At 60.9% G+C, this 22563-nt stretch overlaps 2 protein-coding genes across 5 annotated transcripts in view; one reads left to right on the top strand and one right to left on the bottom strand.

Annotated features, from left to right (window-relative positions):
* Positions 1-703: 703 nt before the first annotated feature.
* ADCK5 (aarF domain containing kinase 5) lies at positions 704-15141 on the top strand. Of its 4 annotated transcripts, none has more exons than XM_077351296.1 (15): positions 704-817; positions 4537-4640; positions 5307-5456; positions 5890-5965; positions 6694-6894; positions 7903-8043; positions 8140-8253; positions 8995-9126; positions 10479-10562; positions 10893-10974; positions 11342-11420; positions 11532-11623; positions 12860-13118; positions 14390-14506; positions 14903-15141. In XM_077351296.1, exons 1-15 carry the CDS (start codon positions 800-802, stop codon positions 15015-15017), a joined length of 1764 nt encoding a protein of 587 aa, XP_077207411.1. In that variant the 5' UTR covers positions 704-799; the 3' UTR covers positions 15018-15141. The 4 variants fall into 4 exon arrangements, with proteins under 4 accessions (XP_077207411.1, XP_077207410.1, XP_077207409.1 ...); XM_077351295.1 differs by having other exon boundaries at positions 711-817; positions 4534-4640; XM_077351294.1 differs by lacking the exon at positions 704-817 and adding an exon at positions 3912-4411.
* A 373-nt stretch (positions 15142-15514) lies between these two features.
* CPSF1 (cleavage and polyadenylation specific factor 1) overlaps positions 15515-22563 on the bottom strand; it is a 33692-nt gene continuing 26643 nt past the window's right edge. Inside the window, exons 29-38 of the mRNA XM_077351291.1 lie at positions 22221-22305; positions 21063-21204; positions 20464-20616; positions 19158-19334; positions 18990-19056; positions 18600-18647; positions 18136-18291; positions 17322-17451; positions 16439-16577; positions 15515-15722 (exon numbers count right to left, since the gene is read on the bottom strand). Coding sequence (XP_077207406.1) covers positions 15675-15722; positions 16439-16577; positions 17322-17451; positions 18136-18291; positions 18600-18647; positions 18990-19056; positions 19158-19334; positions 20464-20616; positions 21063-21204; positions 22221-22305 — 1145 coding nt within the window. The 3' untranslated portion in view covers positions 15515-15674. The remainder of the gene's footprint in view (positions 15723-16438; positions 16578-17321; positions 17452-18135; positions 18292-18599; positions 18648-18989; positions 19057-19157; positions 19335-20463; positions 20617-21062; positions 21205-22220; positions 22306-22563) is intronic.

The raw sequence follows: 22563 nt of genomic DNA, 5'->3' as shown, positions 1-22563 counted from the left end.
CAGCAGAGCAGGCAGGAAGGCGAAGTGCCAAAGCAACCCAGCCCAGGCACGGCTGAGTGGCCAGTGGGGGGGGGGTGGCTGCCAAGGGGGACCCCCCCTGCCTTTGGACGCCCCCTGGGCAGACCTGCGCCTTTCCTTGGGGGGGCGGAAGGGAGGGAATCCGTCCCTCTGCCTCGGCAAAGCCTCCTTCCCTCCGCTGCGCAAAGGATGGGGCGGGCGGGGGGTGGGGGGGAGCGGCAGGGCAGGGGTGCCCAACCCAGCCGGGTCTCAGCCCCCCCCATAAAGGGGGTGGAGCCAGAGGCAACCTGGGGGGGCTTTTCGCCATGCCCAGCGGGGGGGGGTCGGGGGCAGCCCCGGGAGGAGCAGCCCAGTCCCCCCCCCCGACCTGGAGAAGACGGACCAAAAGGGAGGATGAAGCCGCCGCGACCCCCATCCGGGGGGAAAGGCGACCCCGCGGCCTCCCGGAAGAGAAGAGCCGGAACACCCAGGCCGTGTGAACGTGCCCAGCGCGACACGCGTCCCAGCCGAAACTCCATGGGCGGGGCGAGGAAGCCTGGTCGGTGGCGTCACCAGCCAGTGGGCGGGGCTTCGGCGGGAGCGAAGGCCCGCCCCGCCGACAGGCCCGCCGACAGGGCGTGGCCAGGGGAGGCGCGGGCCAATGGGCTTGCGGAGGGGCGGGGCTGGCGCGGTCGGTGGCGTGAGGGGCGGGCCCTGCGGGGCGGCGGCCCAATCCAGGCGCTGCGAGGCGGGTGGCGCGGGCCGCGGTCAGGCTGCAGTCCGTCCGGAGCAGAGCAAAGTCATGGAGCTGCGCCGGACGGTGAGCGGACTGTCCCCCTCCCTCCCTCCCAACCCTCGCCGGCCAAGGTCACGGGGGGGCCCGACTCGGAGCTGGGCTGCACGTGGGAAGCGCCACGCGAAGCTCCCACCCGGCCTACCTGGCAGGGGGGCTGTTGGGGGCAGCGTGGTCGGGAGAGCCGGAGTCCGGGGGTGGGGTGCAGGGAGGTCTCCCTTGCAGGGTGGGCGGGGGTCGCAAAGAGGGCTGCCTGCCTCCGCGCCCCATGCCCGGGGAGGGGGGTCTCCCGAGGGAGGCGGCCTTGCCAGCCCTGCGCGCCCAGTGCGAGTCCTGCGCCTCCTGCAGGAGCCACTCGCCAGCCTCCCCCGGCCGGGTTCCCGGAGGCTCCGCGGGACTCGAACTCGCCCCCTCCGCGAGGCGCTCCGCTGAAGGAAAAGGCTCCGCGGCGGCGGGCGGGGTCCGAATGCACAGCCTCTGGGTGCCCCGCGCTCCAGTGGTTCCTCCGGTGCCCTTTGCCGGGAAGGACGTCGCTGCGCTGGGCCAGGCAGGTAGGGAGCGCGGAAGCGCAGCCGAGAGCGGCGGCTTCCAGTCGGGAGAGCCTTTGCTTGCCGCCGGCTGCCTGACCCGGGGCCAGTCGAACCCCTGATAGCCCTGTTCTCTCGGAGCTCTCGCAGCCCCACCTCCCTCCCCGGGCTTCTGCTGTGGGGACGGGAAGGCGATGGTCAGCCGCACTGAGGCTGCATCGGGTAATGAAAAGCGGGGTATAAAAGACAACTCTTGTTCCAAATTGCATTCCGGAAGGAACCCTTCCGTGTGGGCCCTGAAGGTGCTGCCAGACTCGAACTTGGTTCTCTTGCTTCCCACTCGAATCGAGAGAAATAACTTTCACACTTGCTCAACGAGGCCCTTCCGCCCGCAGAATCCCTGGGCAAAGGGCCGGGAAAGGACAGCAGCCCTCGGGGAGAGTCAGGAGAGCCCTCCAGATGCCCGGCCTCTGCCTGGGGGGAGACCAGCGGCACAGAGGCTGGTTCCTGACTCCCCGTAGAGGCCCCGTTGTCTCCGTGGGGGGAGGGCGAGGGGTCCTGCCGTGGGCCTCAGAGCTCCCTCCAGGCGCAGGAGGGCAGGGGCTGGGTTCCGATCCTCCCCATGCGACTGACGGAGCGTGCCAGGCCTCCACATGCAAGTAAGCTGCTCCTGCCTTTGCCTGGGCGATCGCGTGGCCCCCTCCGCGTGGCCAACTCCTGGAGGACCGTGAGTGCGAGGCTCCCTCCTGGCTTTGGGACAGAGACACCCCCTTCCTGCCTCATAAGCGGCCTGTTTTGGAACACAGCCGTGGCGGGGAGGGGTGGCCCCAACACCCTTACGCTTCCCAGTCCCCAGGGGCCAGGGGTCCGTCTGGTGGAGCCCATAGGGGCAAGGCAGGGCAATCCGTTTAGCCTGCTGCTGGGGGAGGCCTTCCTGGCTGGTGTGCCTGGAGGCCCAGGCACTCTTAGTTGCCACCCATGGGTGGCATCAAATGCCAGGCTGGGGATTATGGACCCCCCTGACTTTGAAGGTTGTCGCTCGGATGAGCAGTCCTGCCCAGGACACCTTTTCCGTGGATGACACCCAGGACTCCGATCCGGCTGGGGGTGCCTGTGCTCCCAGGCTGTGCCTTCCCTTGAGGAGAGGCTTGGCGGGGTTGGGGCCATGTGTCGATAGATCTTGAGGACTTTGCAAGATGACCTCCCTTTTGGGCAGGCGGGCCAGCCGTCCTCCTGCCTCGAGCTGTCCTGCGTGATAAAGTGCCCAGGGACCTTGGCAGCTTCCGCCTGCTGGGAACAAGAGGCCAAGGCCTCTCCCAGACGGAGCTGGGGCATCCGGGCGCTGGCTGGCTGGCGCGGCTGAGGCAGAGAAAGAGCACTTCCACAATTCCACCCAGGTGGCAACCCCCAGAGCCCTTGGCAGGGGCCAGAGCTGGTGGGGCAGACCCCGCTGGGTTTCCCCCAGAAGCTGGTGGGAGAAGCTGTGGCCCAGCGGGTGAACCTCTGCTTTACACGTGGAAGGTCCTGGGTTCGTTAGAAGGCCCAGGCAGCAGGGGACGGGAAAGGCCTTTCTCCACCTGAGGCCCGGGTGATCCGCTGTCAGTCTGAGCAAGCTGTGACAGCCTGGGTGGACTGAGCCAGCTTGGTGTCGTGGCGAGCTGGGTTTGATTCCCCACTCCTCCAGCTGGGTGATCTTGGTGTAGTGGTTAGGAGCATGGATTTATAATCTGGTGAGCTGGATTTGATTCCCTGCTCCTCCTCCACATGCAGCCACCTGGGTGACCTGGGTGCTCACAACACTGATAAAGCTGTTCTGACCGAGCAGGAATATCAGGGTGTCTGTTGTGGGGAGAGGAAAGGGAAGGCGACTGTAAGCCGCTTTGAGACTCCTTCGGGTAGAGAAAAGCAGCATCTAAGAACCAACTCTTCTTCTTCTTCAGTAATATCAGGGCTCTCTCAGCCTCCCCTCCCTCACGGGGTGTCTGTTGTGAGGAGAGGAAAGGGGAGGAGAGAAAAGCAGCATATAAGAACAAACTCTTCTTCTGATAATCTGACTCAGGTGTGCTGATTTAAGGACAAGGTGTGCTCTAGCTCCGCCTGCCAGCATCCTGGGGCTGGGAACACCTTATGCTTGGGTTGGGGCCAGAGGCATTGAAACCCCCCAGGAGGGCAGAAACTCTAGGCAGGTGATTGAGGATGCAGAAACAGGGGCGGGACCAACACAGTTTTATTCAAGTTATAAAGGCACACAAACGCCTACACCTTAAACGAAAGTTACTTGGTCTGAAAGGTGCACCTGGAGTCAAACTGGGCTCTGCTGCTTCAGACCCCCCAAATCTCTGTGGTGTTGAAGGTGCTCCTGGACCTGAACCCCACTGTTCTGCTGCAGACCAACGCGGTTGCCCTCCGAGATGACGGAGCCGTGTCCTGTCTAGGGTCATTTCTTGCTTTCCCAGCCCTCCTTCTGCCAAGGGACTCGAGGCGGAGGAGACCCAGTGAGTGAGGGCAGGCAGCAAGAGGGGGTGTGCAGTAACCAGTGCAGCAGGGTGTCGGGAGCCTGGAGCTCCCGGAAGGGACGGACGGCCAGCATAAGAATTGGCACCACACACCGAGTGCTGCAGAAATGGCGCAAACAGGGCCCAGGTTGCCATAAGATGCCCACAGCAGTACAGACCACACCCTCAGTCAAGCAATAGACCAGAGCCAAAGTCCAGGGGCCCCTTCAAGACTCGCCCCGTTTGTGGCTGGGAGGAGCTTCCATGTGTCAGGCTCCCTTCTGCTGATAGACCAAGATGGGTGGGCGGCCCTGGGAGACTGTCCGGAGCAGCAGGAAAGAACTGGAGGCCAGGAGCTCTTTAAGGGTGATGCCGTTTGAGGCAGGGAGGAGCTTTCCGGAGTCAGGGCTCCCTTCTTCAGACTGGGCCAGTGCAGTCAAGGGGGGCCGCAGGAGTGTGGAAGCACCAGAAGGAGCTCAAGCGTAGTGTGAAGTGGACTGCAGACGCATGCCCGTCAGGGGAGCATGAAGAACTTCCACTTCTCTGTATTGAAAGCCACGGAGGGGAGGAAGCTGGAGGGCGCCCAAATGTCCCGGAAGGTAAGGGGCATCTTGCGCCAGTGAGCTCCCCCTGCGTCCCCCCAGTCGGCCAGGGAGCTGCTCCTTCAGCCGAGTCCCTCCGTGTTGCTGCCGTTCACCCAGTGCTTTGTGTGCCCTCTCAGCAGGCCCAGATCTGCCGCTTCCATCGGCTTCTGCTGCGATGCAAGAAGGACCCCTGGCTGTGGCCGGCCCCCCCCTGCAGGCCTCGCTCGGGAGCTCAGCCCTCCAGGTATGGGGCAGTGGGAGGGGGGCGGCCCGGCTGCTCTGTCCATGATGCTGGGGAGGGGGAGGGGGGGGGTGTTCTTCCCGGGCCCGATAACTGTGCATTTGGGCCGCTCCATTTTCACTTGCTTTTCTCTGGACGCTCCGCACCGGGCGTCCCTCCTGCTCTCTGACCTCGCCCAATGAGGGCCGGTGCACCTGCTCTTAAGACCAGAGGGGGAAGAGGGGGCACGACGGCCCCAGCTTGAATGAGCAAGAGGCCTTGGAGTTGGTCTAAGCCAGGGGCGGACAAACCGTACTTCTCCAGAGGGCCAGGGACCCCTATGGGCTCATGGGAATTGTAGTCCTTGGCCCTCTGGTTTGACCACCCCTGGGATACCCTTGATGGATGGTCTCCTGGAAGGGAGGGGGACAGAGCTGCAGGCCTTGAGCACCTGGACACCTGCCGCCTTTGACACGCTGCCACACGTTCCGTTTTCAGGCTAGCCGAAGGAGCTTTTCTTTGGCAGAGAGGGGCTCTGGGGATTTCCACCGGCTGGCCCTGGTGCTACAGGCAAAGCGCTTGTGCACCTGGGATCCCCGGGCCCTGACCCAGGCAGAGCACCTCCTCGCCCCCAAACATTGGCACGGCTCTTTCTTTTCAGCGCTGACCTCTTCCCCAATCTCTTCCCAGCTCCACACCCCGGAGGGGACTGCTGAAAAGGATCTTCCTGGGGGTGGCCCTGGGGGTCCCGCTGGCAGGCGGGGTCTGGTACGCCCGAGCGGAGAAGCGGGAACGCCGGAAGATGCGGCTGCTGGTGGACGGCATGGGGCGCTTTGCCAGGTGGGCACGGGCTCCGAGGCCTCCGGAAGTGCAGAGGCAGGAGGGGCGGGTGGGGCTGCAGGCTGGGAGTGGGATCCCCAAACCCCAGGCGTGGCTCAGTGAAAGAGCCTTTGTGTGGCAGGCAGACGGTCCCACGGTCAGTCCCCGGCACTGATAAAACTGTTCTGACCGGGCAATGATATCAGGGCTGTCTCAGCCTCACCCACCTCACAGGGTGTCTGTTGTGGGGAGAGGAAGGGAAGGCAAATGAAACCCACTTTGAGCCTCCTTCGGGTAGGGAAAAGCGGCATATAAGAACCAACTCTTCTTCTTCCCTTGGCATCCTGCCCTTTGGGCCCACCAGCAGGGGCCTGAGTGGGCAGACTGGCAGGAGGGAGCGGGTGCCGAAGGAGGGGCACCTGAGTCTGTAAAGGGTCTCCCTGCTCTCCCCCAGGTCCGTGGGGCTGGGAATGAAGATCTCCCTGGATTACTGGTGGACAGACCATGTCTTGCTGAGGGGTCTGGCTGAGGTATGCCATCTACAGGTTGGGCGGCTTTCCTGGGCAACTTGGGGTCCTCCAACTCAACGGGCTGTCGAGGGACAGGCCTCTGGGGACTCAGAAGGATTCCTGGGTCCTGGACAGGAGGGGGTGGGGGAGGCTTCTTTGGTGACCCCACCCAGTGGGCTCTGGGCAGCACAGGTTCATCGGATGGGGCAAGCTAGGCAGGATCAGTCCTGGCCAGTATTTGGACAGGAGACCACCAAGGAAGTGCAGGGTGGCCATGCAGAGGCAGGCAGTGGCCATCTACCTCTGCAAATCCCACGGTGTCTGATGTGACAGCACCTTCCAGCCCCGCCTTCAGGGGGGATGCAACCCCAGCAGCCATGAAGGTGTGCGCAGGTGGGACGAGGGACCCTAGGTATGGGACACTCCATTGGGGGAAGGGTTGATCCTCGGCTGGGCACCAGAGCCCCTCGGTGGTGTGGGGGGCTTGGGTCCCTCTGGCTGTGCAGGAAGTAATGCAGGTCCCCTGGAGAGGCGGCAGAACAATTTCTCAACGATTGAGCCGAGGTGGGTAGGGGGAATGTAAGTCCAGCTGCTCCCCACTGATCAGCCCCGCCTGCTGAGAGCTAGGGCATCAGGAGCCTGGTTCGGATGGGGTGGGAGCTGCGGGGTGTGGGGGCAGACCACCCTAAGCTCTGCTTGCTGGGCGGGAGCTCACGGCCTGCCCCTCCCGCCCTCTTCCCTGTCGTCAGAACAGCCTGGAGTTTAAGGAGATTGTGTCCAAGTGCCACCAGCGGGCGGCCGACACCATCGTCTACGGCGCCATCCAGAACGGGGGTCTCTACGTGAAGCTGGGCCAGGGCCTGTGCGCCTTCAACCACCTCCTGCCCCCCGAGTACATCAACACCCTGCGGGTGCTGGAGGACAGGGCGCTCAAGCGCGGCTACCAGGAGGTGAGCCAGAGGGGCTGGGGTGGGGCGTGGAGAAGGGACGGAGGTTCTTGTGCCCGCAGAAGATTTGGCAGACCGGACTGCACTACACCCGCAACGCGGGGCAGGAAATGGCCAGAAGCCAATCACATTAGAATTCTGCATAACTATCTAGCGGGTGGCGCCTTCCTGGTCCTTTGATCCTCCTGCTTGCATTTCTCTGTGTCACCTGTCAGGTTTACACAGCATTGTGCCCATCAGCGCCATGGCTGTGGCCCAGCAGAGCTTCCAACTGGCCGTGCAGATGAAAAGGCCTCCTGCTGAACAGAAGAAAAGAGCCTGCGTCCAGGAGCACCATGAAGACCAACAGATCTTGAGACTGGGGAGGAGCTGAAGGCGTGAGCTGGGACTCCCAAAAGCTCTTCCCTGGCCCCAAATCCCATTCGTCTTGCAGGGGCTCCTGGACTCCGGCTCTTTCCTGCTGGGACATACACCTCCACCCACCGTGCTCTCTCTCGCTTTTGCTGGAAATGTTAGCATTATATACTGCTGGATTTATATGTGACCTCCTTCCCCAATGTTTGGTGGTTTCCCCTCCCCCGGCGTCAGAATTCCCAAGGTGCCTGCAGGTGGAAACCAGGCCAAAGAGGGAATCTGTCCTAAAACCAGAGGCCCTCGGAGCTCAAGAGCTAGATTGTGGCTGTAGGAGAGGTTTTCTGGGTGCTGCATGGGGAGTTGGGCATTGCATTCTGATATATCTGGACAATATGGATGACGACGTGAAAGAGCTTCCAGTCCAGGAGCAGCAGAGAGGCCAGCAAGGCCTGCCCAGAAGGGAAGGGAAGGGACAGGTGTCTGTGGAGGAGAATAACAAAGAAAGAAAACACGGCCCTCCTTTGAAAAGTTCTTCTCTGGTTTTCATTTTGCGTCGAAGTAGAAACAGCTTGTTTTAATGAGAAGGAGTCTTATGAAAAGGCTTCTAAAAACTGTCTCTCGGGGCTCCTTCCGTGGGCGTTTTTGCTGCCACCGCAGGTGGACGAGCTCTTCTTGGAGGACTTCAACGCCCGGCCCGACCAGCTCTTCCTGGAGTTTGACTACCAGCCGATGGCCGCCGCCAGTCTGGCCCAGGTGCACCGAGCCCGGCTGCATGACGGCACCCCCGTGGCCGTGAAGGTGAGGAGGAGATGCTGCGCGATCTGACGGCATCCTGAGGCTGGGGGCCCCGCAGGAGAAGCCCCCTCCCCTTCCCATGCTCCTCTCCCTCTGCAGGTCCAGTACATCGACCTGAGAGACCGCTTCAATGGCGACATCTGGACGCTGGAGCTCCTGCTGCGGATTGTCGAGCTGATGCACCCCAGTTTTGGCTTCAGTTGGGTCTTGAAGGTACCAGTAGGAGGCGGCCCAGCTGTGGTTTCACCTGGGGTGGGGTGGGATGCGGAATCCAGCCCACTGTTTGGAGGCCAGTTTTACAGACCCTCACGGCTACCATGTCGCCCCAGTTCCAGAAGAGAGATTCTGTGCCCACCCATGTTAGCTTTCCAAGGGTTTATTTCTGTGCATTGTTTGCAGAGAGGGAAGGAGAGGGGCAGGAGTCTTAGGAGGGAAGGGGGGGGTTTGGGCTGACGTCTGAGCCGACACCCCCAAATAGCAAGAACCAGGAGCAGTAGCTGGGTGCCTGAGGTCCCATGCTGTATTGGGGAGGGCGGTGCCATCTTCTGGCTTTGGGGGGGGGGAGGAGGGTGGCCTGTTGGGCCCCCCACCCAGTCCTCTCAGCCCCACCTCCCTCCCAGGGTGCCTGTTGTGGAGAGAGGAAGAGAGGCAGTGGTACGCATCTTTGGGACTCCTTCAGGGAGAGAGAAGCAGGGGGTGAAAAGCCAGCTCTTCTTCTTCTTCATCACACGGGGTTGGGGGGGGCAACACTCCCCTGGGCATCCTTGCATCCGTCGGTGTCCCGCTGAGGGCCGGCCAAAAGGGTCCCCCAAGGGGGTCTGGCCAGTGGTGCAGAGGTGATGGCCAGGCCATGATTTGCGCATGGTGTCCTCTGACCCTGCCGCTGGTGCTCCAGGCTCCTTGCGGCTGGGGAAGCCCCGGCCTCTATCCCACCCCCGCGTGGTCCCTCCGCAGGACATGAAGGGGACCCTGGCCCAGGAGCTGGACTTTGAGAATGAGGCGCACAACGGCGAGCGCTGCGCCCGCGAACTGGAGCATTTCCACTTTGTGGTGGTTCCTCAGGTGCACCGGGACAAGAGCAGTAAGGTGAGGGCCAGAAGGGGGGGGGGAGGGGAGGGAGGGGAAGTCATTGCCGCCTGCCCCGAGGGTGCTGGCAGTGGTGGGTGGAGTCTTGCTCTCTGCCCCCTTTAAACATTGAAAAAGATCCCCTCCCCTCCATCCACGCAATACCTGTTATTTATTTATTTGTATGCCGCCCTCCCCAAAGGCGTCCAGGGTCATGAGCCTTCTTCACCAGGCTGGATGCCACAAATTACTTGTTGTTTCAAGGGTTAAAACCGAGACTCCCGCAGAGGTGACAGTGAGCCGGGGCCCTCCTGCTGCTTCAAGCCGAAGCCAGCCCTCCCGGCAGGCGGCCAGAGAAACAGTGACCTCGGCATGCGTTACTCTCTCGGCCTGCAAGACTCGGCCTCCCTCTGGGGGAGAGGGCACAGGACACAGAGTTGGGCAGCCTCGGTCCTAACTCAGGAGCCACCTGGAAGATGCTTCTTGCGCTCGAGAGTCAAGGGGGCCAGATTCTTTCTCTGGGACTGCTGCTGCCTTCGCAGACCTCCTCCAGGCGGCCTCTGAAAGGCACTCGTGGGCTTCCGAGCCAAGTGGCACAGGGCGCCCATGGGAGTTCCCCCAGCCACAAGGAGTCCCAGGAAGCCTCTAGGCAGAGGCCTGAGCTGCTCCTTTCGTAGAAATGGGAGGTAGCGGCCCTGCAGAACGAGGCTGGCAGGCCACAGGAGAGCCAAGCAGAGCCCTGGGCGCTCTCGATATTGGCAGGAGGACACACCCACCCTGGCAAGCCTCAGGAAGCCCACGCCTCAGCCCTGGAGCTGCCGGGCCCTGACAGATGGGGAAAGCGGAGCAGATGCCGTTTCCCCTAAACAGTTCTTAGTCTAAGCTAATTAAACCAATGCACGCTAACAGGTACAGATCTAATTAGCATTAATAACAGCACTGTGTGCTGATAATGAATCCCTTGATGCAGACAAGGCAGGCTTGCGTCTGATCTTGCCCTCGTAACAAGTGAGGTTGGGAGGTCTGTGTCGAAGGACCCCCTTGGCTCCAGAATTGTAGAGTTGGAAGGGGCCTCCAGGGTCATCTAGTCCAACCCCCCCCTGCAGAATGCAAGAAATTCCAAACTACCTGCTTACCCACGGTGACCCCAATTCCAGGCCCCAGTGATTCCCCCTACCCAAATTCTCCAGAATCCAGCCTGGCCCGGAGGAAATTCTCCTGCCATCCCACAGTGGCGATCAGCAATTCCTTGAGTCCGTGCCTCCAGGGGAAGGTTAAAAGGAGCAAGTGGGAGAGGTAGGGGTGCTGGTTCTGGGGCTGGCCGGCCTCCGCCTTCTCCCCTACCTCTTCCTTCCTTCCTTCCTTCCTTCCAGAGGGTCCTGACTGCTGATTTCTACGAAGGCTGCAAGATCAACGATGTGGAAGGGATCCAGAGGCAAGGCCTGCACACCAAGGATGTGAGTTTGGGGGGAGGGAAACGGACAGAGCATTACAGACCAGCCAAGGGAAAGGACAGAGAACCGTGGAGTTGATTCTGCCCCCAGGAGGCATGTGGGTTGAACAGCCGGCATCCTTCCTGTGCTGCAGTTATAGGGTTGCCACCTTAGCTGTAAAGCAATCCCTCCTGGTCATCCTTCGGTGGTGTGGGGCGAGGACTTGCCCACCTCACTTCTTTCTGAGGGAGGCATCTGGGCTCTGGTTTCCCCACCGTCTGAGCACCAGGAGCCCCCTGGCCCCTGTGGCCCACCTGGGTCTCTCTCTCTCTCTCTCTCTCTGTCCGTCTGCAGGCAGCAGCCAAGCTGATCCAGACGTTTGCAGAGCAGATCTTCTACACGGGCTTCATCCACGCAGACCCTCACCCGGGCAATGGTACGAGGGGGGCCCCCCAAAGTGGAGGCAACCAGATGTCCTCTCAAGCAGTCCCTGTTGAGCTGAGAGCTGTCCCGTGAAGGACGATGACCCGTCTCATCACCTGACAGTGGCCAGCAGTGTCCTGGGGGGGAGCATGGGCCTGTGGGGGGGGGGGCTAGCACTCTAGCAGCTGAAGAAGGTGAGAAGGGGTCCTAGAGAACGGAGGGGAGAGGCCCCGCAGCCCTGTGGTGCTCTGCCCATTGAGGAACTGGACGGGAGGCTTCGGGTAGCCGGACTCTCCTCTTCGTGCAGCTTGCAGGGAGGGAGAAGGTGCACTAGAGGAGAGCCTTCCTCACCCGCTGCCCGCCCCCTTTCTCCCGTGCAGTTCTGGTGCGGAAGGGCACGGACGGGAAGGCCCAGCTCATCCTCCTCGACCACGGCCTCTATGAGTTTCTCCACGAAAGGTAACCACCACCAAGCGGGTGGCCGGGATGCACACGGCAGGGCCAGGCCCAGCCCCCCCTGCCCCCGAGGCCCCTCTGCTGCATCTCTCGTTCTTCTCGTGGCTCCGGCAGAGACCGTGAAGCGCTGTGCAAGCTCTGGCGTGCCACCATCTTGCGGGACGACCCAGCCATGCGGACCTACTCCAAACAGCTGGGCGTGAAAGGTGAGCCCGGCTGGCTGGGGGACCTTGGACTAGTCACAGTCATCTTAGAGCTGCTCAGAGAGCAGTTCTCTCAGAGCTTTCTCAGCCCCACCTTCATCGCAGGATGGCTGTTGCAGGGAGAGGAAGGGCAGGCAACTATCAGCCGCTTGGAGACTCCTTCTGGCACAGAAAAGTGGCATGTAAAAACCAGCCGTGCTGCTGCGGCGTCTCCCCTCCAGCTGGGCTGCTGGGTTTTACAGACCCTTACTGTCATTCACAAAATGTAAGCCCCAGTGTGGGCCACCAAGGCGGTCAGCAGCTAAGAAAACCACTTGCAAAAAGCCATGCTGGTCTTGCAGAAATGCACAGCATTAAATCCATGACAACCAAAGCTAAGACACACGGAACAAAAACCGTAAGAGCAACTGGAATATTGAGCAGGGAGGCGGGAAGGCAGAGGGGTAACTCCTCCAGCCGTGGCCCTGAGCAGGGGGTCCCTCGCCTCTTGGGCAGCTCCTTTGGAGCTCTCGGCTTCTGCTCCCTCTGCTGCTGCGCTTCGTGGGGCTGTCCTGCCTCCTGCAGCCATCTGCAAGGCCACCCAGGGCAGGAGAAGGACCAAAGACCCGCATCTGCTGGCGAGAGAGCTCAGGAGCCCTGGCCACACACCGGGCAGGTGCATTAATTGTGCTTTTAAAAGTGACACCAGGGCCCCTGGAAAGCTGGTGTGGCCGGGAGACAAGGCCAGGGGCTGAACCCATCTGCCGGTCGACATTTCTGGGGGCTCCTGCAGACCCCGGAGAGCCCCAGTTGCTCCCCAGCCTCCAAGTTAGGAGTGGACAGGAGATGGGGTGAGAGTGGGATGAGGATTCGGGTGCTGGGGGAAGGGGAGGCGTTAAACCATTGCCCCCCCCTCCACAACCCAGAGGAGACAAAGAGGAACTGCAGGAAAGGGGCTTCCATCCCCACCCACCCACGGTTATTTGCTGCATTATCCTGCCATCTCTGGTGAGCTAGTTTGGTGAGATACGCATTGTCCTGCCCTCCCTATCCAATTTAGCCCCCTCAGCAGTGGACGTGGAAGGAGGGGGCAGGTATCTCACACCCTCCGGGTGCCACCAGATGCCACCATGAGGCTGCCCTCTCTTCCTGCCAGGCGGGCCAGATGGAAAGGTTGGGGGCCCCTGCCTGAGGTTGCCCTGGGGAGGGAGAGGGGCAGCCCCCCGCGTCTCCCCACTCCCCCAACTCCTTCCCCCCTAGCCGAGGACTACTTCCTGTTCTGCGAGATCCTGCTGCAGCGGCCCATCCACATGGCCCAGCTGGCCACGTCCAACGTGCTGACGCGGGAAGAGACCACCTACATGCAGGAGATGGCCAAGAACCGGTTTGACGCCATCATGCAGGTGCTGAAGGACCTCCCGCGCTCCATGCTGCTCGTCTTCCGCAACATCAACACCGTCCGGGGCATCAACGTGGCCCTGGGGACCCCTGTGGATCGCTACTACATCATGGCCAAAAGGTGGGCCCCAAAAGGCCCCAAAAGGCAGAGGGCTGGCGGGGGGAGGACCGGCAGCAGAGGGAGAGGCCGCAGGGCAGCCTGCCCCAAATGGCTGGGAGTGAGCCAACTGGTAAATAGACTTTTACATTTTCTTAAACCTTTATCAAGCGAGGGTCATGTCAACCCACCCACCCCTCCCCGTAATGGCCAATGATGGGCCTGGGGGGGTGGGGAGGGGAGGGGCCCGGGAGGGCGTGTGCACAGCTCGGCTTCCCAACCGCATTCTGCACGATGGCGCCACTTCTGGGGTTTCTCGACAGTAAAAAGTTGAGAGAGGCTGCTGTAGGGCTTGGCTCGCTTCCTCGAGGGAGCCTACAAAGCTCAAGGTGAGACCAAGGCTGCCTTGCCGAGTGGAAGCTCTGCCCTCAACGGACAGTGGCCTGCCGCTTGCTTGGCTCCTGGAGTCCCAGACGAGACGCCCGGGGTTTCTGGCAGAGAGAGCTCCGCCTCCCGCACACACCTGCCCCCCCAAACCCTGCTGCTCCCTCGGTGCCACCGGACTCGAAGCCGGTTGTTCTGTTGCCCTCTGAACCCTTCCTGGCTCCTGGGCGACTCCACAGAACAGAGTTTGAGTCCGGGGGCACCTCCTAAGGCCAACGAGGTTTGAACGTTAAAAGCACAAAAGCACATTCATACCTTGAATAAGACTTTGTTCTGCCGCTTCAGACCGACCCTCGTGGTTCTCTTAGCAGTCCCGGTCTGCACCAGGCCGGCAGCACGTCCTCCTTGCCCCTGGCCTGCTCCGGCCGAGGGAGAGACGGGACCAGCACGCACCTTCTTGTCCTTCTGGGACGTGCTCCAGCCGTGGCCGCAGGAGGAGGCAGCTCTTCCAGCCCTGGTTCCCAGGGAACGCAGCGGGTCCCTTTGACAGGACAGTGCCGTGGTGCCGTTTGCCACCCGAGAGAGAACAGCCCAGCGAGGGACCGTGAGGGAGGGCCGTGGCTCAGGGGCAAGGCTGTCTGCTGGTCACGCTGGCGGTCCCTGGGTCAGTCCCCGCCAATGATCCGGCAGCGGGTGATGTGAAAATCTCTTGCCTGAGCGCAGCCCAAATGCCCCGCAAGGGGCCACTGGTTTGACCTGGCAGAAGGCAGTTTCGGGTACCTTCGTTTAAAACAGGCAATCCCCGTTGAAGGAGGGTGGAGCGCAGGGCCGGGCCAGGAAAGGGCTGCAGCGGCCAAGGCCCCTGGTGACCAGTGGTGCTCAGCCTGGGATCTCCCCTCCTCCCCCCCCAGTGCGGTGAGGAGCTGGAGCCGGACCATCGCCCAGAGACGGCTTGGCCTGAGTAGCCTCTTCCTCGTCCGCTGGATCCGCACTGTCTGGGCAAGCCTCAAGTTTGAGTTTGTACTCAGGTAAGCTTTGGGCGGCCGAACTGGGATGGCCCAAGCTGGCTCCGTTACGGGAGCTCAGCAGGGTCAGCCCTGGTCAGTATCCGGAGGGGAGACCCCCAAGGAGGCCCGGGGCGCTGCACCGTCTTGCCCCACCTTGACCAGGATGGCCGGATCCTGGAAGCTAAGCACGGTTGGGAGACCAGCAAGGGAGCGGAATGGCCGCTGGGCAGAGGCAGGCAAGGGCCAGCCACCCCTGGACAGCACTTTCCTCCACCACCGAGGGGCTTTGGTGGGGGTGGGGGTGGGGTTGGGGGGGCTGCTCCCCTTCCAGAAGAGAGCAAGCCCAGCGTTTGGGGGGAGGAGGGAGGTCTGCAAAGCCCCCTTGCTTGGCCCATCCGTCCTCTCTCCTCCTTCCAGGCTCCAGATAGCCTCCATGAGGCTGACTACCTCACTCCTGCACTTCCTGGTTTTCGCCGGTGTCCTGGAAGAGACAGAGGAGCAGGTGCAGATCTACGAGTACCTGCAGGCCTAGGCCAGGGGGGAGGGTCGCCTGGGTCGGAGCCCCCCAGGCAGGACGGGCTGGGGGGGGGAGGCTTCGCAGTTGGGATCGGCAGAAGGACCTTGTACTGTGAAAATTAAAATCCTCGTAGCTCTGACTCTGCCTGCTCTGAGTGTTCCCATGGCGGCTGCTGTTGAGAGAGCTGAAGGTCTTCTGCACACCCCCCTCCCTGGGGGCCCTTCCCCGTGCCAGGAGAGGGGCGCATGAGTCAGGAGCTGCCGCAGCAGGAAACAGGAGAGGCCTTGAGGGCAAGCTGGCGAGGCTGCTGAGCCCCAGTCCTGCTTCCTTCTCAAGATCCCCCCCCCACCCAAAAATTTGTGTCCCTCCTTCCTGCCACTGGTTGAAGCCGAGCCCCTCTCGCCCCCTTGAAAGAGCCGCTGCCGGATGGAATCCCATAATAGCCGCCCCGCCCAGGGACATCTCAAGGCCGTTCTTGCCCAGTTCCAGAAACAAGCAGCCAGTTCCACAAATGAGTTTTGACATTTCTTTACAAATACTTCTCTGTTTTGTACAAAACACGCGTGCACGTAAAGGACAAAGATATCCGAGCCGGGAAGAATTTACATCTCATGGCGGGGGGGGGGGGTTGAGATGAGCCAGGCCTGGTCGGGGGCCTGCCCTGGTGCCCCCCTAGAAATGAGCCGTGACGCGATCAATCTCCAGCAAGTCTTCCAGGATCTGCAGAGGGGAGGGGGAGAAGCAGACTCCTTAGAAAGCCGGGCAGAACCCCTGGCAAGGAGTGGGACCAGACTTCTGCTCCAGGACACAGGGAAGCAGCTCAGCCCTGCCCTGCCCTCCACTGCGGGGGGGGGGGGGGGTTATCACTGCCCCCTGGGGTGGGGTCTCACCAGCCTTCCCCTCCAAAGCATCTGGCTGCTTGCTGCAGTCCATTGCTTTAAGCCACAGGACGGTGTGTGCTCCTTCCCTCCAGCCCACCCAGCCGACTTAAGGTCAGCTTTCAGAGTTATCTCCTGGCTGAACTGCCACTGTATCCAGAATCACACATGGGGTTGGGAATCCCAGGTTCCCCCCCCAAAAAAAAGGGGTCTCAAAGCGGTTTACAATCGCCTTCTCCCCACAACAGAAACCCTGGGAGGAAGATAGTGAGCCTGAGAGAGCTCTGAGAGAACTGCTCTGAGAACAGACCTAAGAGAACTGTGCATGGCCCAAGGTCACCCAGCTGACTGCATCCCGGTTTGCCAGATTAGAAGCCTCCACTCTCAGCCACTGCCCCCACTGAAGCAGCCAGGGGGCCTTAGCACTCACTCCCACACCTTGGGGCACAGGGACTTTGAAGCCCTCTGCGGAGTCAAGAGGGGCCCACAGTGGGCAATAAGACCTAGCAGGGAGCTCCCTGCTTGCTAGCCTTGCCCCCCCTCCAGCCCCCTACTCACGATGTCTGGCGTGGTGCCGATCTTCTTGGCCAGCTCGCTGCGCTCCATGGTGCTGAGGTAGAGGTAGCGGTTGAGCAGCTCCCCATCCAAGACGTTACGCACAGCGTTCTGCAGGATGCGCCGGTCCATGTGCAGCATCCTGCGGCGGAGGGGGCAGAAAGGGCATGATGGGAAGGGCCTGATCCAAAAGGACCTGAGCGGCCCAGCCCATCGCCCTCCTCATCAGGGCGGAAGAAGGCAGCGTTGGGGGAGGGGCGGCATTCAAAAGAGCATCCCCCCCCCCCCCCCGTGTGGCCTCTTAGTCCCACTGAGCCTGCTGGAGGGAACTGCAGAAGAGATCGGAGCCCTGTTGCAAGAGCAGGGGGAGGGATCACAAGGCCCCTGGACGGGACCCCACGTAACAGCAGGAGGGGGTGGCTTTGTTCCCACCGGCCAGAAGAAGAGTTGGTTTTTATACCCCTCTTTTCTCTACCAGGAGGAGTCTCAAAATGTCTTCCAATTGCCTTCCCTTTCTCTCCCCACAACAGACACCCTTGCGAGGGAGGTGGGGCTGAGAGCTCTGACAGAACTGCTCAGTCAGAACAGCTCTAGCAGTGCTGTGACAAGCCCAGGGTCATCCAGCTAGCTGCACGTGGAGGAGGAGTGGGGAATCAAACTGGCTTGCCAGATTAGAAGCCACCCCCAAGCTGGCTCTCCCCTCCACCCTCCCTGGCTGTACTCCACGAGGATCACTGTGCCGTTCCAAGTGGAGGAGACAGAAATGCACACGCAGCACCAGATGGCCCCGGGAAGGGAGAAGGAGCTCCACCCCAGTGTCCGGGCTTTGGCCTCCTTAGCCCATGTTCCCCCTCCCCCTTCCTCCAAGCAGCCCAGAGCGGCACACCTGAAGGCACGAGGGTTGAGTCCAGCATGATGGGGCAGCATGGTGGTCAGGGCGTTCTGCAGCATCAGCAGGCGCCGGTAGGTCTTCTCTTGCATGGGCAGCAGCAGCCCAATCCCGCCGTCAAGGGTGGCTGCAGAGAGAGAGGCCTCCCCGTCAGGGATGGTTCCCCCACGACCCGCCGCCATGGTCTCTTGGGACCCCTCACATCTCCCCCGCTTCCCAGTCTGTGCCGGGTGGGGGACAAATCTTTAAGGTCTGTTGATTCAGGGACCCAAATGCACTTCCCAGCATGGTTCTCCCACCCTCCCTTTTAGGCAGTAGCCATTAATACCAGATTTATGTTTATATATATACTAGATTTAAAGCCCGTTGCTAGCATCCCCTTTCCTCCCGCCTGCCCCCCCCGGCAGCCTTCCCACCAGTACCCCCCCCGCCCCAAAAAGGCCTGCCGCAGCCTCTCCAAGGTCCCCCCCCCCCCCAGCCACACCGACCTCCTCTCCCGGTGGTGGTCAGGGGCAGACTGGGGGTGACTGCACCAGACTGCCAGGTTCACTGGGGGCTGGTCTAGCCTTCGTTTCCGGTCCACGGGCCAATCAGGATGTGCACAGCTGTGGACCGGAAACAAAGGCCGAACCTGCTCTGCCCAGGAGGCTGCTGCTCAAAGATTAAGAGCAGCTAAGTGTTACTTACAAACATGGGGGTCTAGATTTGGGAGAGAATTTGAAGCACTGGTTTATTTATTGATTTTGCATACTAAATGTGCATTTTGAACTCCATCGGGAGGGGCAAACTGCACCACCTCTGCCCCACTCACCAAACCAGGTGATGTGCTTGTTCTCCCACGCGATGGACTTCTTGGTGGGACCTTCCATGGCTCCGCGGCACGGCGTCCGCCAGAAGGCGTTGACATGGGCCCCGACGTGGAAGTCAGCTCTGCGAAGGAGCCGCATGCCCCCGAAGCTTTCTTTAGCTAGACAGAGAGAGAGGGGGGGTGAGGGGCACGGCCAGAGCACGTCCAGCCCTGGGGTGGAGGTCCAAAGAGGACCCTGCTGCTTCATGCCCTGGCTGCCAGGAACTCTGGGAAACCCCCCCCCCCCCACCACCACCACCACCACCACCTTCTTTCCCCGTCCAGAGCAGGAGGAAGCAGAGCCGGACAGTGCTGGCAGCAAGGCCTGAGACGAGCAAACGGCCCCAAATCCACCCACAACCAAGATGGGAACCAAGTCTGCCCCCCCCCCCCACACACACACTGACTGCCGCTTGCTTTGCTCTCACCTTCGGGCAGGTACATGTAGACGAGGAGGTTCCTGTCCCTGTCGGACACTGGAAGAGAGAACAGCCAAGTTCAGCCACAGCTCCCCGGCGTCACCTGAGCATAGCGCAGGCAGCACCTCCTGACTGACTCGTGTGCAATCCTGTCTAGGCCATGGGGCCGGCGTCCCCCATAGGGGTCCCGAGCGGGTTCCACTTCTCCCTCATTGGGGATTTCGGGCCACTCAAAGCAGCCGCCCCCAGTGAATGGCCTGGGCTCCATGCCATAATGGGAGGTCGCCTGTGGAGCGACTGGGGCGCTCTTTCAATCGGGACGGGTTTCCTTGCACAGCGGCAGCCGCTGTTCTCCCACCACCCCCACATCCTGGGCAAGACCAAGCCTCCGCTACGCACCCAGGAAGCCCAGCTGGGCACTGTCCACCATGAAGTCCACGCTGTACACCTCCAGGGGCTTGGCGTCCTGGAGGGGCAAGAGAAACATGGGGGTCCGGTGAGGACACTGGGGGCAGGCAGGTCAGGGAGGCGTCCCGCCACCCCCACGCCCCGCTCCCCGCTGCGCACCCGGCTGACGAGAGACAGAGTCTTGCTCTCCTCCTGGTAGCGAAGCAGCGAGATGCTCTTCATCACGTCAGCAGCCAGGATGAAGTTCTTGACGCTGATCATCTGGTGGATGTAGAGCTGCGTGTCGATGAAGGCCATGCCCGTCAGGTCGTTGTCCTTCAGGCTCCACAGGAAGATCTGCAGCAGCGGCAGCAAGGAGACACGGAGGACGAGGTCAGGAGGGGAGAAGCCCCCACAGGCCCCTCTACCCTCTGACAGCCCCCCCCCCACCCATCTCTTCTCTGTCACCCCACAACTGTGCTGTGTGGAGCTCTTGCCCCATCTCACTTGTCTATCGTAACACTCAATGCTTTGGGGAGGGTCGTGGACTCCAGCCCCCACTCTGCATCTCAGCTCCCACTTCTAGATGCTCTCCAGAGTAGCCACAATTCTCAGCCGGTGGCACATCTCCCATCAGTGGGGCACAGAAGCCCAGGAGGTGGAAGGCAGCACTCTCATAAGAATCCCAAGAAATTTGCTCTCCCTAGGGCAATTTTTCATTCATTACGTGTTTTTACAGTTACTGTGTTCAACTATTAATGGAATTATGATTGCTTTTAGGCGTGCAACACGGAAAGGTCCTTCTGGGGGGAAATGGTCCTTCTGTGTCTCAGTGTGGCTGGAGGGACATAAGAGATTCAGGCGGGTAGCCATGCTGGTCTGAAGCACCTTTAAGACCAACAAAGTTACATTCTGGGCATAAGCATTTGTGTGCGTACAAACTTTGCATGCACACTAAAGCTTATAATCAGAATTAAACCTTGTTGGCTGTCTTCAAGCAGCGGCTGGACAGATCCTTCTCCTGGATGCTTGAGGCTGATCCTGCACTGAGCAGGGAGTGGGATGGCCTGCATGGCCCCTTCCCGCTCTGGGATTCTAGAAGCCTAAAGGTGCTCAAACAGGACTCAGACATTGCTCTCTAAGATGTTAAAGGCTAAAAACCACTGCCTGGATCCCGTCAAGCTAAACCCTCCCCACATCTTCCTGGCCCGGATTTGTCTCCCAAAAGTCTGAGCAGCTGCTCAGGACCCCCCAGCACAGAAGCGCAAGCAACTCTCCCTCAATCCGTGAGGCCTCTAGGCACACAAGGGAGCACAGAAGCCCTCCAGAAGAATGCTCCAGCACAGCATTCAGTGGCCACCCAACGGAGTATTCTGCGGCCAGCAACGGGATCCTGAAGGGGCGAAAGAAACCGCCCGGACTGAGAAGGGCACCAGGATGGTGACCCTGAATAAGCCCTCCAAGAGGGGCAGCCTGCAGGGCTCACCTTCTGGCCGATGGCTGACACCAGGTAGCCGTTGCAGTGGCAGAGGGCCGTCACGGGGCCCTTCTGCTCCTTCTCATACAGGACCTTGAACTTGTTCTTGGTGAGCGGCTGCCCGGGCTCTGGAACCACCTCGATGATGTCCATGATCAGGATCTGCAAGGGGGGGGGAGGGGGGAGAGGCATCCTATGGAACCTTCGACTGGCAAAGAGGCTCAGGGGGCTCAGGGGGCTGTGCTGGCAACGTTGGAGTCCAGGGGCCTTTAAGGCCAACAATGTTGCATTCAAGGGATAAGCTTTTGTGTGTGTGTGTCCAGGTGCCTCAAGGAAGCCAGGCAGAACACCGAGGCCTCCGCCAGAAGGCAGACTGAGGGCAGGTGGGTGGAAAACGTCCAGAGAGCAAGAGAACAGAGCAAGCTGTCCCCCAGGCCCTACTGCAGAAAAGTGGTCAGGAAAAGTACATCCCCCCCCCCCCCAGACTTCCTTGGCATATCTCACGGGGCTCTTACAAAGATGACAGCGGCCTAATGGCTGTGAAGTCCCTAAGCAGAGCAGGGACTCACCCTCTGCCTCCTGGCCCACCAGCCCCTGGCTTGACTCACCCGGCCCCGGCAGGTGACCTCCTCCCCCTGCATGAGGCAGGTGCCCACGGCAATGTAGCCCTTCAGCCCCGACACCGTCTCCTCACTCTTCAGGGATACCGTCTTCATGCAGGTGACGTGCTCCCACTCCTCCAGGTCAATCCTGCAGGGGGAGAGAAGCCAGCTGGGGAGATCCTTTGCTTTGTGTTTTAAGGCTTTTGATCAAACAGCACATTGAGCACCAAGGCCAAAATGCAGATTATGCCTCCCAACAGGTGATGAATGAAAACTAATATTTAGCACACAGAATGTTCAAAGTGCTTCATCTACGCCTACCCAAGAGCCCTGCAAAGTAGGACAGCGTGGGTTCCCACCTGCAGCATGGGGCTGAGTCTGAGTACCACCTCTAGTGTGCTTGTGGCTGAGCTGAGATCTGAACCCACAGCTTCCTGGCTCACATCTCATGCCCAAATTTTCTAAGCTACCCCGGCCTCTAAGTAGGCTTTCTCAACCAGGGTTTCTTGACGGCCCTGGAAGGGTTTCCCAAAGGGGTGGGACTTCATAGAATCATAGAGTTGGGTCATCTGGTCCAACCCCCTGCAGAATGCAGGAAGTTAATTAATTTTGAATGTAGAAGTCTATTAAGGCAGGAAGTCATATATGGTCATGTGGACTCACTCCCCCCCCTCCTGAAGTGGCCAGTGATACACCGGGAGGGGAGGGACCCCAAGTGGGCATCTATACAGCTCTGCTTCCCAACCATCTTCTGCACGATCACACCACTTCTGGGGTTTCTCGAAGCCTGCAGAATGTTTCAGGGGTTTCTCCACAGTAGGGGAAAGGCTGCTCTAAATGCAAGCAGCACAACAGGAGAAGAATGCGGGAGGTTTCCTGGCCCAGTTCCCCGGACACTGATCACTCACTGCTGTCTTGCAGAGTCTGGCCGTGCCACATGAAGTGCTGGGCTGGCTCTCCCCTTCAGCTGCAGCAGAGAGAACTCCCCCCCCCCCAGCCCTCTACGAGGCTCCCTGAGACACTCTCTGCCCTGCCCAGTAGCCCCAGTGCAGGGAGCCCCCCTGGTTGCCCCCCCCCCCCCAGGAACCTTGCCCCGTGCTAGCCACTCCCAGTGAGGAGACGGGATTAGGCTGCCCTGTGCCCAGCCCCTCCCGTGCTCCTCACCTGGTGTTGGGGATGGTCTCCCAGCTCACGGGGGAAATCAGCTGGATGGAAAAGGCCTCCTGCAGGGGGTGGATGTAGCGATCGTCTGGAGGTGGGAAAAAAGGGAGGGGGAGCCTGAGCTGGAAGAGGGGGCCCAGAGCATGCACACGGAGGACCCCTGCAGCAGACTGGGGTTGAGGAGAGGTACCCGAGAGGCGGAAACCCACTCTGCCAGCTTCTCAGGAGCCAGCCTCAAGACACGGCCGGCACCATGGGAAACTCCTCACGCTAAAGATCCTTTCTGGTCATGAGGGGCATAAGGTTAAGAGAGGAAGAAGAGTTGCGTTTAATATCCCGCTTTTCA

The sequence above is a fragment of the Paroedura picta genome, chromosome 9 (genome assembly GCF_049243985.1).
Source record: "Paroedura picta isolate Pp20150507F chromosome 9, Ppicta_v3.0, whole genome shotgun sequence".
Classification (NCBI taxonomy): Eukaryota; Metazoa; Chordata; class Lepidosauria; order Squamata; family Gekkonidae; genus Paroedura; species Paroedura picta.
This window is presented reverse-complemented; position numbering and strand designations above follow the sequence as displayed.